At 39.2% G+C, this 14,676-nt stretch overlaps 3 protein-coding genes across 4 annotated transcripts in view; 1 reads left to right on the plus strand and 2 right to left on the minus strand.

The window, feature by feature from the left end:
* Positions 1-5: 5 nt before the first annotated feature.
* Positions 6-4,000, plus strand: VPS29 (VPS29, retromer complex component; the record flags this gene model as incomplete). Its single annotated transcript, XM_014518465.2, has 4 exons — positions 6-68; positions 2,021-2,212; positions 2,765-3,000; positions 3,618-4,000. Coding segments are annotated over 4 exons (609 nt in total), but the record flags the coding sequence as incomplete, so codon positions are not given.
* A 143-nt stretch (positions 4,001-4,143) lies between these two features.
* Positions 4,144-13,419, minus strand: LOC112549586 (kinetochore-associated protein 1-like). Of its 2 annotated transcripts, XM_025199053.1 has the most exons (9): positions 12,912-13,419; positions 12,691-12,747; positions 11,943-11,997; positions 11,789-11,852; positions 9,623-9,752; positions 8,445-8,534; positions 7,256-7,401; positions 6,384-6,474; positions 4,144-6,122 (listed from the first exon to the last, which is right to left on the minus strand). In XM_025199053.1, the coding sequence occupies exons 1-9, from the start codon at positions 12,939-12,941 to the stop codon at positions 6,099-6,101; spliced, it is 687 nt and encodes a 228-aa protein (XP_025054838.1). In that variant the 5' UTR covers positions 12,942-13,419; the 3' UTR covers positions 4,144-6,098. The 2 variants fall into 2 exon arrangements, with proteins under 2 accessions (XP_025054838.1, XP_025054835.1); XM_025199050.1 differs by having other exon boundaries at positions 12,691-13,419.
* Positions 13,420-13,632: 213 nt separating this feature from the next.
* KNTC1 (kinetochore associated 1) overlaps positions 13,633-14,676 on the minus strand; it is a 37,644-nt gene continuing 36,600 nt past the window's right edge. Inside the window, exons 57-58 of the mRNA XM_025199039.1 lie at positions 14,594-14,676; positions 13,633-13,665 (exon numbers count right to left, since the gene is read on the minus strand). Of these exons, the coding sequence (XP_025054824.1) occupies positions 14,666-14,676 (11 nt within the window). The 3' untranslated portion in view covers positions 13,633-13,665; positions 14,594-14,665. The remainder of the gene's footprint in view (positions 13,666-14,593) is intronic.

Raw genomic sequence — 14,676 nt, forward strand, 5'->3', positions numbered from 1 at the left:
CCCGGCTCAACCCCCCGCCGCGCCTCGTCTGCAATCAACTCCTCCGCCCCGCCCAGGCGGGGCACAGAGTAAGTCCGCCCCCCTCCCTGCCCGGGGCCTGGCTCCGGCTGCAGCTGAGCTGCGACTCCGGGCCCGGCCCTCCCCTCCCCTCCCCTGGCAGCGGGCCAGGTTGCCTTGGGGGGTCCTTGGAGCAGCGGGGTGATGGTGCCGGGGTCGAGCGGCTGCCTCGAGACCCTGCCCTCGCGAGGGGCCCGGCGAGGTGACGCCAGCGATTGACGCGAGCGATTGACGCGGGCACCCGTCGCCCCGAAATCAGGACTCGTTCTGTGGCTTTTCTGTCCTCGAGAAAGAAGCGCCGCGGCGTTTCGGGAGCCGCCAGCGGCGTAGGAAGGTTGAGAGCGGTGAGGTAGCGAGTCCAGCGTTGCTCGCGCCCCAGTTCACGGTGTCCTGTCTGATGCCGACAAGGGAGCGCGATGTGAAATTCTTCTCGAGGAGAAATGACATTCATCTTACAAGGAACAAATTATCTTTATTTCTCTCTGCCCGCGCAACCAGACTCTAGGGCTGGTGTCTGCCCGCTAGGACTGCCTGGAAAGCCAGAGGAAACGACCCGTCTTGACCTGGGGGCTCAGAAGTTAAAGACTCTGTTGCTTCACCAAATCGCTCCCCCGCTACAATTTAGGTGTTGCCCTGAGTAGGTTTTCCTAACGGAGTTCCCTGTCGAGTGCTGCTGTCTGCACGAGGGCACTGGCCTGGTTGCCAGAATAAAGACACAACCTTAGAGCGTGGAAAGGATTAATCTTGTAGCGTAGCTGCAGGCATTGTTGTGATCTTCCTCTGAAGAGTGTATTCGTGTTCAGTAGCCGTTGCATTGTGGCGCTGCTGTATGATAAGAACGCTAGGCTTGGAAGAAAACAAGCTATGTATGTATATGTTTATAGGCTTACCAGGATGATAGAAGCAGCTTCTTGATGTATAATGTTCAAGTGACCGAGTCGCTACGGAAGGTCTTGTGCTTTTATAATGCTTCTCTCCCGTAGGCTGTATAATTACATGAAGCTTGTCTTCCTGTTACTTTGCTTGCATTAATTACATTTCTCAAATAAGTTGCATTTAACAAGTCTGGTGCTACCACAGGCTACCTTTTTGTAATTAAGATTTAGATTCAAAGGCGTAATTCTTATCTAATTAAATTTCCTTTGCTCTTGTGATATTCTAGAAAGGATAGCCTCAAATATGTTAGGGTTTTTTTTGTTTTAAATAAGTCATGCTGAATCCTGTGTCTTTTTTAACATTTGTACGTATTCATACATCTCAAACTAGTTCATCTTCAGCTTGTAAAACTCTTAAACTCATTTTTTTAAAGTAAGCCCCATTGACGCTGTCCAGTTGATATTGAAATCTGCCTGTTGGCTCTTGACAAACTCCTAATTCTGTTTAAAAACCTATATGTATATACATATATGTACAGAAATATATTTCTGTATATATGCGTGTGCATATATTACAGATTTGTTTGGGTTTTTATTAGAACACAAGAATAAGGATTAATCACTACAGTAAAAGGGAAATGTGGAACAAACATTGTTCTGATGGAAAATAGCTGTAACTTAATTCTTTTCTATTTTGGGGTTGCTAACATTTCTAGGTTGCCTAAAGTTTGCTGCTTTTTGTTTGTTTAAAAAAAAATGCCACTACAATAACCAGTATAAGTAGTTACGCTGGGAGCTCATGTAGGTTCCCTAATGAGCATAAATTATACTAATAGAATTATTTTTATTTTGCTATAGCTATTTGGATCCACAGAAGTGAGCTTTGTTGTTGTACCAGCAAAACCCTCTTTCTGTAGATAAGGCCTCTGGTGGCATCATCCAAGTTCAAGATCCCTTACTTTTATTTCCAACTTCCATAATACAGAATCATAAAACTGAAGAAAATGTGTACTGTGTTGCTCATCTTAGTTAGAATCTGTAATTCTCTCTCTCTCTTTCTCTCCCCCTCCTGTGTGACCCCTCATAAGCTGGTGCTTGTGTTAGGAGACCTCCACATTCCACATCGGTGCAACAGCCTCCCAGCTAAGTTCAAAAAACTGCTGGTTCCAGGAAAGATCCAACACATCCTCTGCACTGGAAACCTCTGCACCAAGGAGACCTATGATTACCTCAAAACCTTGGCTGGGGATGTTCACGTTGTTAGAGGGGATTTTGATGAGGTAATGTCCTGTTATGCACATTTCTTGCAAAAAGGGAATATTTGAATTTAAAAGGAATTACGCCATACACCTTGATTTGTAACAAGTAAAATTGACTGTGTTGTCATCCACCATGGTGAGAGCTGACTCTTGGATTAGTGTCCCTTGTCTTGCGTAATTCTACTCTAATAAAAGAATGTGAACCTAACCAAGTCTTTTAAAATAATTCAGCAATAACAGGTGGCATTTGATGGCAGAGTTGTTGGATCTCAGCAACTTTACAATAACATCGGAAGTCTTGTAAATCTGGAAATAAACCATACAGTTCTGCTGTTTCAGACCTTAAGCTTTCCAGTACACTGCCTAAAGATGCAAAGTAATTGGCTTTCATAATGCACTTGACTATGGGTGGGTACAGAGCACTGTCAGGTGTATTTGGCAGCAAAGAAAGCCTTGAAGAGAATTTCTAAGACCTTTTGAATAGTAGCAGAGAGGCTTATTTATGTGGAAGAAATGCAGGCAAAATAACTAAATATGAAGTATATCTGACCTCCACATTGTGTTTGATTTCAGAACCTGAATTATCCAGAGCAGAAAGTTGTAACTGTTGGACAGTTCAAAATTGGGCTGATCCACGGCCATCAGGTTATTCCATGGGGTGATGTGGCCAGCCTGGCATTGCTACAAAGGCAGTTTGATGTGGACATTTTAATTTCGGGGCATACACACAAGTTTGAGGCATTTGAGCATGAAAACAAGTTCTATATCAACCCAGGCTCAGCTACAGGAGCTTATCATGCCTTGGAGAAGTGAGTAGAATAAGGGAAGAATGCTGTATATTTATTTTAATTGCATTTGAATATCGATACAACCATTAGTGTAGATTACCAGGCTACATAAGTATTTATCATCTTGGTGACAACAGGCCTTGCATGTTGCTTCACCTCTCTAGAAGGCTCCACTGCATTTTCCAGTGCTTCTCAAGAAAGGATCTAATGAACTGCTGAAGCTAGATTTAGATTTGCATGCATTGTTATTGCCTACAGTAACAATATTTTCCAGTCTCTAAAGTGCAACTGAACCCTCTTGGACTTTGTTGAGTAGAAAGAAAGCTCCTAGCAGTGATGGTAGTAAGAAGAGGGAACTGTGTCAGCTGATTTGTTAGCCAAGTTTTATTGAATAGAGACTACAAGTGGTAGGTAATTCTGTTGCTATTGGGGATTTTTCTTATGGTACTCTCTAAACGCATTTGACTCAACCAAGCTTAATATATTGAAGTGTTACTTCCTCATTTTCTGTGGTGGAGTATGCTTTAAAAAAAATCAAATTCCTTGGAGCAAGTCATACTAAATCTAGATTTGAGAAGTGTTTTATGTTGCTGCTTCTGTAATTACCAAGTATTAACAGAATCAATTTTTCTTTCCAGCAACATCATTCCTTCCTTTGTGCTGATGGATATCCAAGCTTCCACAGTAGTAACCTATGTGTATCAGCTAATTGGAGATGATGTGAAAGTAGAAAGAATCGAGTACAAAAAATCCTAGGACAGCTTCACGTGGCTGGTGCCTCTTATCAACTCATTCCAGAGCTGCAAACTACTTGCAATATTTGATTGCTAGTTTATAGTATTAAAACACTCACTTGCTAAGTACTTATAACAATGTAACTAGCTTAGAGTAGCTTTCAAATAATGACACTTGGGTAATTTCTTAAAATATTCTGCTAAATAGCTAAGTGCACAATGCTATAGGAAATGTGCTTGAGCTTGTTAAAGAACAGCCCTTAATGTAATAAAATTGTTTTCCTTCATTTTTTTTTTTGTACAAAGCCTAATTTTGAATGGAAAACTGTTAGCAAAACACAGAGCCACTATATCACTAGAACATCTGTAAATTGTTAAATATTTTTAAACAATTTTAAATTGTTTAAAAATATTTTAAACTATCAACTCCCAGGTAGTACTGTTTTGATAAAGATGTTTACAGAACCTTCGTATTTAATGCGATTCGGAAACTTTATTTCCAGAAAAGATGTTAACCTCAATGGTTACCTTTCATAAAAAGGTTCAGCTATGTGAGCCACACAGTCTTTACCTTAAACACACATTTGGTGCTTAGCTTCTCCTTGAACAGATGTTCATCTGAACAAGAAGCGAGTATAAACAAAGAACTTCTAGGATAACATTTAAAAACATGTTCAAGATTTTGTTTGTGAAATAGCTCTGTTCTCTAAAATTACTGGAGTGCTGCAAATGCAATTTTGTAGTATATGCCAAGTTAACGGTCATTGACAGAACAGTTAATTTGACTAGTTCCTGTTTGCTTACCACAGGCATGAAGGAGAGGTAACATTTTTTATTTTGATTCCATTTGCTCCTGAAGTTATAAAATAGAAATGGTCCATTTTATGGACAGTAAGTTTAGATGGCTTAGTTTAATTGGACACCTCTTCAAAAGTCTGAAGATCTTTGTTTTGCTTTCTAAATCCTCTATTAGGATAAGAGGACCAGGACTTACTTTCCCATTTTTAGCTACATGTAACCTTGGCACCACATACTAGCAGTTCCTGTTGTGCATACCTGCCTTCTCTGTGCTAGCTAGTCCAGTAAGAAATGGACCCCCAGACGCACCTCTTGCATCACAACCACTCTTCTTAGTTTCTACAGAACAGCGGACATCTCTGAGGCTTCTCATAGTGGTTTGTAAGCTCCAGCATATGGCTTGCTCTCTCTCTCCAGCTTTAGAGAGAGAGCATGTGCTTCTCTAAAAGATGCTGATCTCACTCTGTACTACAATTACCTTAGAAAGGGATATTCCTCTTGCAGAATACTCTCAGACTGTTTAGTATGGTGTAAGAGCTGGTTGTCCAGCTTTCTTCCCACTCTGGAAGTAATGCTTATTAAACCCAGTCCCGTAGTTAACTGCATATCATGCAATTTACTGATACTGAAAAGTAGAAAGTGATCAAAACAGATTAAAAGGCCATCTGGTTATTGTTACAGATGTTTTCACTGTACCACTAGAACATTGGTAATTAGGTTTTTAAAAAGTACAAATCAACCTGGCTTCTTATGTTTACCTGTGTTGTGTTGTTTTTAAATGTACTCTGCTAGTATTTCATTTCTAGTCTAGTGAGATGCTCTGCTTTTTTTGGAACATTTAACCCATGTAGCCATATCTCAATGGAACAGTGTCAAAGACTAACTTAAAAATGGGAGGAAAGTTTAAATAAATCAAGTCATGCGCAATGTTCTTTTTGCTGATTATGAGTGGTTACCTTACCTTATTATATAAATGAGTGTTTTGGGGTGGTCAAAAAAGGAAAAAAATGGAATATTAGTTTCCATTAGAAAAGTTCATCTATGGCTAATTTGGTTATGCTACAAAGTTGATTAAATACGTCCAAACTTTTTACTTAAATCAGTTTTATTTGTGCCCATGGAGGAATCCAAATTTAAGATTAGTTTACAAAATATGTTTTACATAAGATACACTGATATTTACAGTCATGTTTATAAAACCTTTACATAGTTATATAAAAATTAATTTATCCAAGGAAGACTTTCAAGGATAAACCTTGACATTTGTATTTAGCTACAACACTGACTTCAAGTTAGCTCTAGCTAAATTTGAAGTTGTTTTAATCTTAGAATGTTGGACTTATTTTATAGTGGGGAGCAAAAGAGTTGTGCTGTAAGTGAAGCCTAGAATTCCATGTGGAACAGCACATTCAAATCGTGTGCTTAGTAAGTATTAGCCACTACCAATTAAAAAAGAAAGGCAAGTAATAGCACGAAGACTTTGATTCCATTTCCACTTTGAGATATCATCGTGGCACTGGGAGAGAAGAGATGTACATCAAGTTTTTGATCCTTGAATGGCTGTTTCTAGTAAGGGAGTGTGACGGTCTACTGTGGTGTACTCAAAAACATCTGGAGGAGAAGAATGTGAAAGTTGAACACTTTGGAGACATTACTTTTAAAACAGGACAGATGTTTTTGAAAACTAGCATACTAATAAAAAAGCTCAAGAGTCATGTAAAAAAGACAAACTGCACAGATCTGAATACTTGAAACCTGTAAATGTACTAGTGTTAATAGAAAACATAAGGTCTAATGGGTCCAATAAGGCTTTGCTCCTAATGGTAGTCTGAGCAAGTGTTTGCTTTTCTTCTTTGGCCAAGTATGATTTACCTTCAGAATATCACAAGGCAACAAGTCTGCTGGTATAGAATTTCCACATCTCTCTTGATATTCTGTTACCAGGGCTGCAGCATCATCTGCGCTGCAAAGGGCAGAAGTAAAGCTTATTTATCTCACTCAACTCATGCAATACCTATACTGTAAGCACGTTAAACAATGTGTAGTCATGTATAAGAGCAAGCATACATACAAAATTGATTCCTCGCTTGGTATGATCAGTCACTTCACTATGCACCTATTTACCTATATTCTCTTGCAGAAGAGGGAGGGGAGTTTCCATGTACTTGACAAAACTGTATCTTGATGGAAGTAACGAAGCACAACTGCTAAAGTCACTACCAATTATATTTTAACAGTTTTCACACTTGGTTGTGGTCCCCTATCATTCAGGATCACAAGACACCCGTGTGGCAAGTACACAACTGCTTATAGAGAAAAGGAAGTAGGTTACTTTTTATTTCAAATGCACCTGAACAGCTGAAAGCATCCCCCCTCCCCCCTGTGGTTAACGTACTACAAATTGACAACTGCTTAGTGGAGTTTTCAGTGGCAAAGCGCTCTCTTTCTTGTTTTAATCATGGAACAAGATTAAGAACATGTTTCTGTCAGATAAATACAAGAACAAAATACTGATTCCTGGACTTAAATACAGATAATGGATGTTACTTATTATTGTCAAAATACTCTTACCACCAAATGCAGAATGAGATTTGTTTTGTTTAAGAAAAAAAGTGACAGTTTACTTGCCCAGGCTTTTAAAGCTCTTGGATGCTGTGCACTGATAAGTCCCTAGGGCTCTGTGTATATAACAAACTTGCAGCAAACATCAAGATTGGAAATGCAGGGGAATCAAAAGAGCTTACCAGTTCTTACTGAGGAGGTACTCCACCAGTTCTTTCACTCTGTTATTGTTCATGACTTGTAGCTTTAATAATGGGAAGTATTTAGATTTTGAAAACTTTTCGTATTGTTTCTCATGTATAATGTTGTCCAGAATCAAACATCTAATCTGCAAAGTAGCAGAATTTATTTTAGAATATTGCATTCAAGATCTTAACATTTTACTTTAGTGAGTTCTTCTTCAAGTGTTAAATGCTATAAGCCTTTTCTCACTCTAATCTCAAAGCAGGCAGGTTTTAGATTTTCAAAGCACTGTGAAAAGTTTGCTATTTAACAGCATTGTTGTGAGACTCAAATGTTAATCTTAGTTTTTCAGGCAGAGAGATATTTTAAGAAATACACCCACAATGAGTCAGGCTCAGAGTGAGATGACAAAGTTTTACTAGCTTTTTTGATCAAACAAATTAATTTTGAACAATGAGGTCTTGCTACTTGTTCTTGAAATAATTCTACAATGTAAATTTGACATGTGCTAGCAAACACCACTGTGACCAATGTGGTCACATGTCAACTGCAGAGACTGCAAAAACCAACATCCTTATAATTCTCTCTCACAGTTTGGTAGTGTGCAGTATACTTTCCAGTGCTGGCTGGGATAAAGCATGGCCAAAAGAGCTAATTTGATTCTTGGAGAAGTGGGAATAGCAGTTAAGGGGATGTGTCCTCTCAGATATGCCACTGATAAGACTGCATACAATCCTGGTGCTCTTAATTTTCCCCAAAAGGATATTGCAGGGAGAGCCGGGGGGAGGATGGAGGATACAGCCATAAAAAAAGTTTTTGGAGCTGGAGAAAATGCCTGGCAGTCAGATTCAGAACTCGGGCTATTTGGTGACTTGATTGTACTAAACACATTCATGGAAGAAAATACTGTATTAAAGGACTATCTAGCAGAGAAATAAGAACAATGAGTTGGAAGTCAGAGCCAGACAAAAATCAGAAGATGCAAATTAAATGAGGAGGATTGCCACTAGAGCAGGGTGCCAACAGAAAGGATAGCTTTTTTTCTTCCATTTCTCATTGTCCTGAGAAAAAAACATTGGGTCCTTTCTGAAAGATATGCATGTCAAACAAATTCCTGGGTTCAGTACAGGGAGACCGAGTGAAACATAATGGCCTACCTGCTACCATACCTAAAGTTGGTTTCTTTACCTGTGATGCAAATCCTGCTACTTCACCCGTGTTCATGCATTCGTCTACTTGTTGTAGAATAGCTTCTGGGTTAGACGAGGACAGGAAACCCTTTCAAGGATTGATTTAGTATTAAGTGTAGAATTTTACAGTTTAAAAAATTTCCCCAAGAACAGACATTTGGTTCAGTAAGAAGCAAGTCATGCCTGAAGCTTCAAAGCACGAGTTAGAAATTCTCAGAGCTTTCTGCAAAGAATATTGGCTCAAACGAGCTATAGATTTGTCACTAATACTGCCAACCTGTTCTGCTGTAAAGTGATAAAATACTTGTTAACTCCTACTGTCAGCTGACTGTTTTGATTCCATTTTGGGAAATCATGACTGAGTTAATGTCTCTACATGGAAAATTCAAAAGTAATGCATAGCCGCATACACTTGGTAATTTATTTGCAAATCTAGAAAGTGTTGTAACTTGTAAAAAATGTAGACAAAATCTGAACTTCTATTGGCTTGTAGATCTATGCAGAACCTAGCAGGAGTGTGCTGTACGTAGCTATGGATGCCTCTTTGTATATTGCTGTTATAGTAGGTGCACAGGCAGCATGCAGGACCTAAAAGCTTTCAACACTTCTTCCTTAAATCACAGAAGCAAATGCTGTGAGAAGAGGAAGAGAATGGGAAAGATGCAAATTAGCAGCTGGAACAAAGCTAAGGCAAAGAGTTCTGGTCAAAATGTGATGTGCTGCTATGTCTCTATATAGAAAACTGCACATTGCTTTTCTGATATCAACTGCAAACACCACACATTGAGTGGAGATCAACCTTATTCCTACTCAACTCCCTCATTTATATATGCAAGGATTGTGATACCTTTTTGCAGCACAACTGGGAATTTGTGTTCAGTTGTCTGCCACTAGGAACCTTGTATCTTGTTTCAGGACCAGGGTTTCCTCTTGTAGGGATGGTCTGTGTTCCTTTGTGTTCACATGTATCGATCATTCTATTCTCTCTCACATTTTGCATTCTATTTGCCTTAAGAAAGCACTTGAGTCTACTTAACTTGGTTCTTTGGCAAGTGCGAGTCTCAGTATTGATAAAGAAGCAAGGGAAGATGCAGTTCCCCTAGGCAAGAGGTCTCATGTCACTGTCTGTGCACTTCCTTGCCAGGGCAGATTTAGCAGCATGTACCTCCTGCTTACCTGAATCTGTTGTTCTCTCTTCTCAGGCTGAGGAATCAGCAACAGGCATCCTAGAGCAAAAGCTGGAAGGTCCAACTGTGCATATTGCTTTGCAATTCCAATCACATCTAGATCAGCTAGGACAGGACACCTTCAGCAGAAACATATTGAGGGGAGGAGAGAAAACTTTAACTATAAAAAGAATTTTGTTTCCTTCAGTGATTTTGATAATTCATGTGTGTGTCTCCTTCCCTTTAGATTTTGGGAAAAGATCTTGAAGTGAGTATTTGGACAGTTGCCTGGGTTTGCACTCATTGTTCACGAGCTGCACTGAAAGAAATTTTGAAATTGGCAAGTGATAAAACGGTGGAAGTGTATTTATTGTTTCACAGCCAGAGGAAGGGAAGGACACAGCAGAGAGAAGTGGAAAAAACAACAAGTCACCAAGAAAGTTCAGAACTTGGTATGCACAGCATAGACCCTTACCACATGAAACGGCAGAGTATCTGATAACAGTACTAGATTTGTTATCCTCTGCAGATTTATTGCTAAATTCTACTTTGCTGATGGCAAGCTTGATAACAGAGGAACGCAGCCTGAAAACTCTGTTAATTCCTAGGTTCTATACAGGACTGTACTTTAGCACTTATACATCTGTCTGCCATTCTTAAAACTTCCCTGACCCTCCCAAATTGTGGTAGCTCTTGTTGCCACCCTCTCTACTTGCCGGTTCCTCTCCTCTCCTCCAATTTCTGACTCATCTGCATTGCAATGTGGCTGCCTCCTACTATTCCACAGGGCCTGGACACAGTGGAACAGCACTGAGAGCATAGAAGTACATAATTTCATTGCTTTCCTTTCTGGTCTCTGCAGCTACAGTACTTGATAGAAGCAGTTACAGGGAAAATACTGCTCAGCCATTGCAGTCTTGAGCTGGAACACAATTAAGGCATGTGAAGTCTTCAGAGAAGCTAGCTGCCAAACTCTGAGCCTCTGCACACTGGGCCTCTTTCAAAATTATATATATGAAAATAAAATCTTGGCTAAGAGTGAGTAACAAGAGGTGCAAGGGTTGGCCACTGTCCTGCCATGCTGAATCCCTGGTCTAAGACATGGAAACTGTAGATCTTCTCAATAAAACTCTCACTCCCAGAAATGGCCAAACAATTTTAGTTGAAATTTGTAGCGCATGCCCCCACTTAGGAAATATCAAGTTGAATGGATAACTTTTGGAAAAAAAACTATAAAACTCTCTTGCTTATGTTATAATGGAAGTGTCAGATAACTAGAAGTTTAGGCTGAACAGCAGATACTACGTAGAATGTTGATGTAATTCAGTGTCTTGTGTTTACCACTGAGTTCGGATTAAGCTTCTTGGAGTAGCTACTATTATGGTGTCTTCTGCAAAACTGGCAGTCACAAAAGCAAGATAGAATACTACCAAGCGTGTTAGTAGGCACCATCTATGGCTATGAGGGCTGGATTTAATTCTGCTCATGTTACCACAAGAATTTGTACAGCCAGCTGTAGCAAAATATTAGGACTTTGGAATGTTGCATCATTAAAAACAAGGGAAATGAAACCTTTGTCTCAAAATACAGACAGTTAAAGATGGGTTAAGTTTGTATATCTTCATGTGTAATTACTAATGGTAGTATTTTAAGATGTCATGTTTACTCTCCATAACAATGTAAGTTAACATGACATTTCTCATGCTATATGCTAATGGTTTGGGAGGCTTTTCAAGCCATTCATGTTCTGTAAACATTTAATAATTAATTGTATGTTCAGGGTGAGATTCTGTGCTGTGACTTCAAGAGGAGCACAAACCCCATGGCTCTTGAGAATATAGGGAGACAGAACAATGCAAAATGAACAATTCTGGACGGATGCAATTTAAACAGCTCTGAGATGCTGTTTTGGCACCTGTCCGCAACTGCTTATGGACAATAGTGCTGCAGAATCTCTGCAATGCTATGTGCTGTGTTCCTATCCCACCACATGCCTTTGATTAGCGGGCAAGGGGACCTCATTAGGTCCTGTACAAGCAGGATTTTTCCTCATTTGGATCCAAGACTTTTTTTCACCGTTTCCAGTCCTTGTACCAGTTACAAGGCGCTAAGAGGGCAGAGGGTTGAGGATCTTAAGTGTCTTCCCACCCAAATACAGGATGTAACATTTACTTACTTCAGTAGAGTAACAAAGCATTCACAGCATGCCTCCAACTGCTTTGGATTTGGTGGACATGAAGCTGAAAAATAAGATGAAAAGAATGACAAACTAGAACAGCTTGGCAGTGCTGTTAAATACATCTGACAGGCAGAGATGATAATAAACATACCTGCAAGGAATGGAGCCAGAATTACAGTTCGCCAAGCTCGGCTGAAGTTAGGAATCTGTTAAAAGTAAATGCATTTTTCAAGTAATAGCCACTGCCTGCACTTCACAATGTTGACTTGTGAAGTCTGAAAAACTGTCCAGCTCAAACTTTTTAATGGCTGTTCTTCAGCTAAAAGTAATTTCTGTTATACTCCAGAATTCAGAACTAGAGCTATAGGACTTTAGACACTATTTCTTGTCTACCAGCCCACTGTGGCTACACTATACATTTTATTTTAAAATTTCGTATGTAGCCAGAAACCACAGCACTAACAAGTCAATAGGTTTGTAAATCCTAGTGATCTAGCCTATTAGTCCTCTTGGCAGTGCAGGATTGTTCCCTATAATACACTCCTTCACTTTTGCTCTGAGGTGTTGCCATGTTTCAACTTAGACAAAATTGTTTATCGCCAAATTAGTAAACACTTATTTTCAGAATTTTTAAAACAAGCAATAACACAGTTTTAAACTACAGAGTATATGGTTTCAATGAGTTAAAAAAAATACTTTCCATTGCAATTAACTGATTTAAAAACTACTTTCCACACAGTCCTGTTAAAACACACATGGTAATAAATTTGAAGGCATTCTTATGCATAGTATTTTCCACCTGCAGATGATAAAGCAGCTTATAAAAGGGAGGTAATCACCACTAGGTCCCTTCTAAATGAGACTAGGGCTGAGTGTGTATTCATAAAAGATTCACAGACCTGCCATAATGAATGAATCCCAGTAACTGCTATCAAAACTTTCCTTAGATACTGAATCTGAAAAGAAAAAAATTCTGTTACAAAGTGTTTTAGCATTTTTACTATTGCACAAGAAACTACAGGATTAAAATATCTGCGTGCTCTTGGAGCAAAGGCAAGAATTTGCAGGAGTTGTGACTGCAGCAGGGACAGGCTACCCAAGCTAGCTCAGATAACACTACCATCAGCACCAGTGGCAGGGGGTACTTCATCTGTCTCAGTCCTCAGGGTCCCTCACAGACTTGATCACGTTGTGTTGAAGCCCTAGTGGTTATATCCTCTTGGCTACTGGTAACCCAAGTAGTTCGGAATGTTTAAAATGCTGCAATACAATGTGGACATAGTCCTAGTTGCTAAATTTTAAAGGAACTAACACTTTGTATTGCAAAACTAAGAGTGTTACTATAAATATATCCAGACAACTCAAGTACTTTTTTTTTTTTTAACTAGTAATAACATACCTATATCTGGGGGTGCAAAAATTTCACACTGAGATCTTTCCGCTCATTTTATTATAGGACTTAGGCCGTAGCAATTAACTCTGAAGTGCTTAGACAAATTAATGAACTAGAACAATTAATATAAATACTCTTAAATACAAAAATCCTTGAAGCTTTATATAAATTGTGAGTGCCCACAAGCTCCAAATACTTTTGTGATGGTGTTAAGCCACAGCTAGGGCAACAACCCAGAGTAATCTCTGATTTTCAGGAATCAGAGGCTGATGGGCTGGTTTCTGTTCTGGTAATACAACAAAAACAGATTTTTCTCATTCCACTCTCCCGTTTTCATCTTACTACAGAACAGTACAATTAAGGCATTGCATAAAAGGTTTCTTACCATCTTGAAGCCAAGCAGTTTCTGCAGGAAGCAACTCCAAAGTTGGGGATCGTACACTTTGTATTCCAAGCTAAGTTCAGTCACCAGTCTCACAGCCTTAAAAAGATAAAAGACGTTGGTTTTTATCAAATGTTTATTATCTAGTTTTATTATCTGTAAGATTTTTAATGGCTTTGCAGGAGACAAAGATCTATGTAAAACCATGATTGTCACATGTACCCAGAGCCACTTTAGATGGAAGGATTTAAGCAGGGAAAACTCACTGTATACGGTGTCTGTTCCAATCTTATGACAAGGAGACCCCAATTGTCTTATCTCCACATTTTGAATGGTGTGCTATTATACTGATCAGGAACAGACCAGTTTGCATTTACTAGCCAAAAGCAGATGTTGAAGCTGTCTTGATAGGACACTGTACTTTCTGGTCATGCATTAATTTTCCCTCAGAAAGCTTGCCTCCGTGCTGTCCTTGGTTATTAACTAACTCAACTGTTTGGTTATGTTCAATGATATTAAACACATTTCAAACTGCAGTTTCACAGGCTACAGCTAGGGTTGCACTGCTGACATAAGAGCCCAGTAAGTGACAGGTGCCTGAAGACGTGCATCCATTATTATTTGATTAATTTTATATTCATGGACTGGGAGCTGTACAAGAGTGCCCTGGCACCAAAAGGCATATGTTGAAATATAAGACAAGAGGCAACAGTTGGGGAGTACAAGGCAATGGTCATTACAAGAGGCAGCTGTTGTCTCAACACAACAGCAGCCTAAACCTTTGCCAAGATGTATTTTTTTAAGCATGATGGCAAAACATAGATCCCTTGAAATAATTCTTGCCATCCATTGATATTTACACTTCAAAAACAGGTTTTACACTGTAAATTATGTATATTTAGGGCCAATTTAAAAATCTAAAAGATAAAACCAGCACAAAGCATGCAGTCTGTTAACATGTGCATGCACATCCACAGAACAAACAATCCAACAGATTTTCTGGTACTTCCTAAAAATGAACCCATACCGTGGGTTCATGGCTGTGATTCTTCCACAGTCCTTTAATCATTCCTTCTTTAGGACTTTTATGGAAAGATTCTTAAGTGTAGG

This window comes from Alligator sinensis, unplaced genomic scaffold (genome assembly GCF_000455745.1).
Source record: "Alligator sinensis unplaced genomic scaffold, ASM45574v1 scaffold628_2, whole genome shotgun sequence".
NCBI classification, from domain to species: Eukaryota; Metazoa; Chordata; order Crocodylia; family Alligatoridae; genus Alligator; species Alligator sinensis.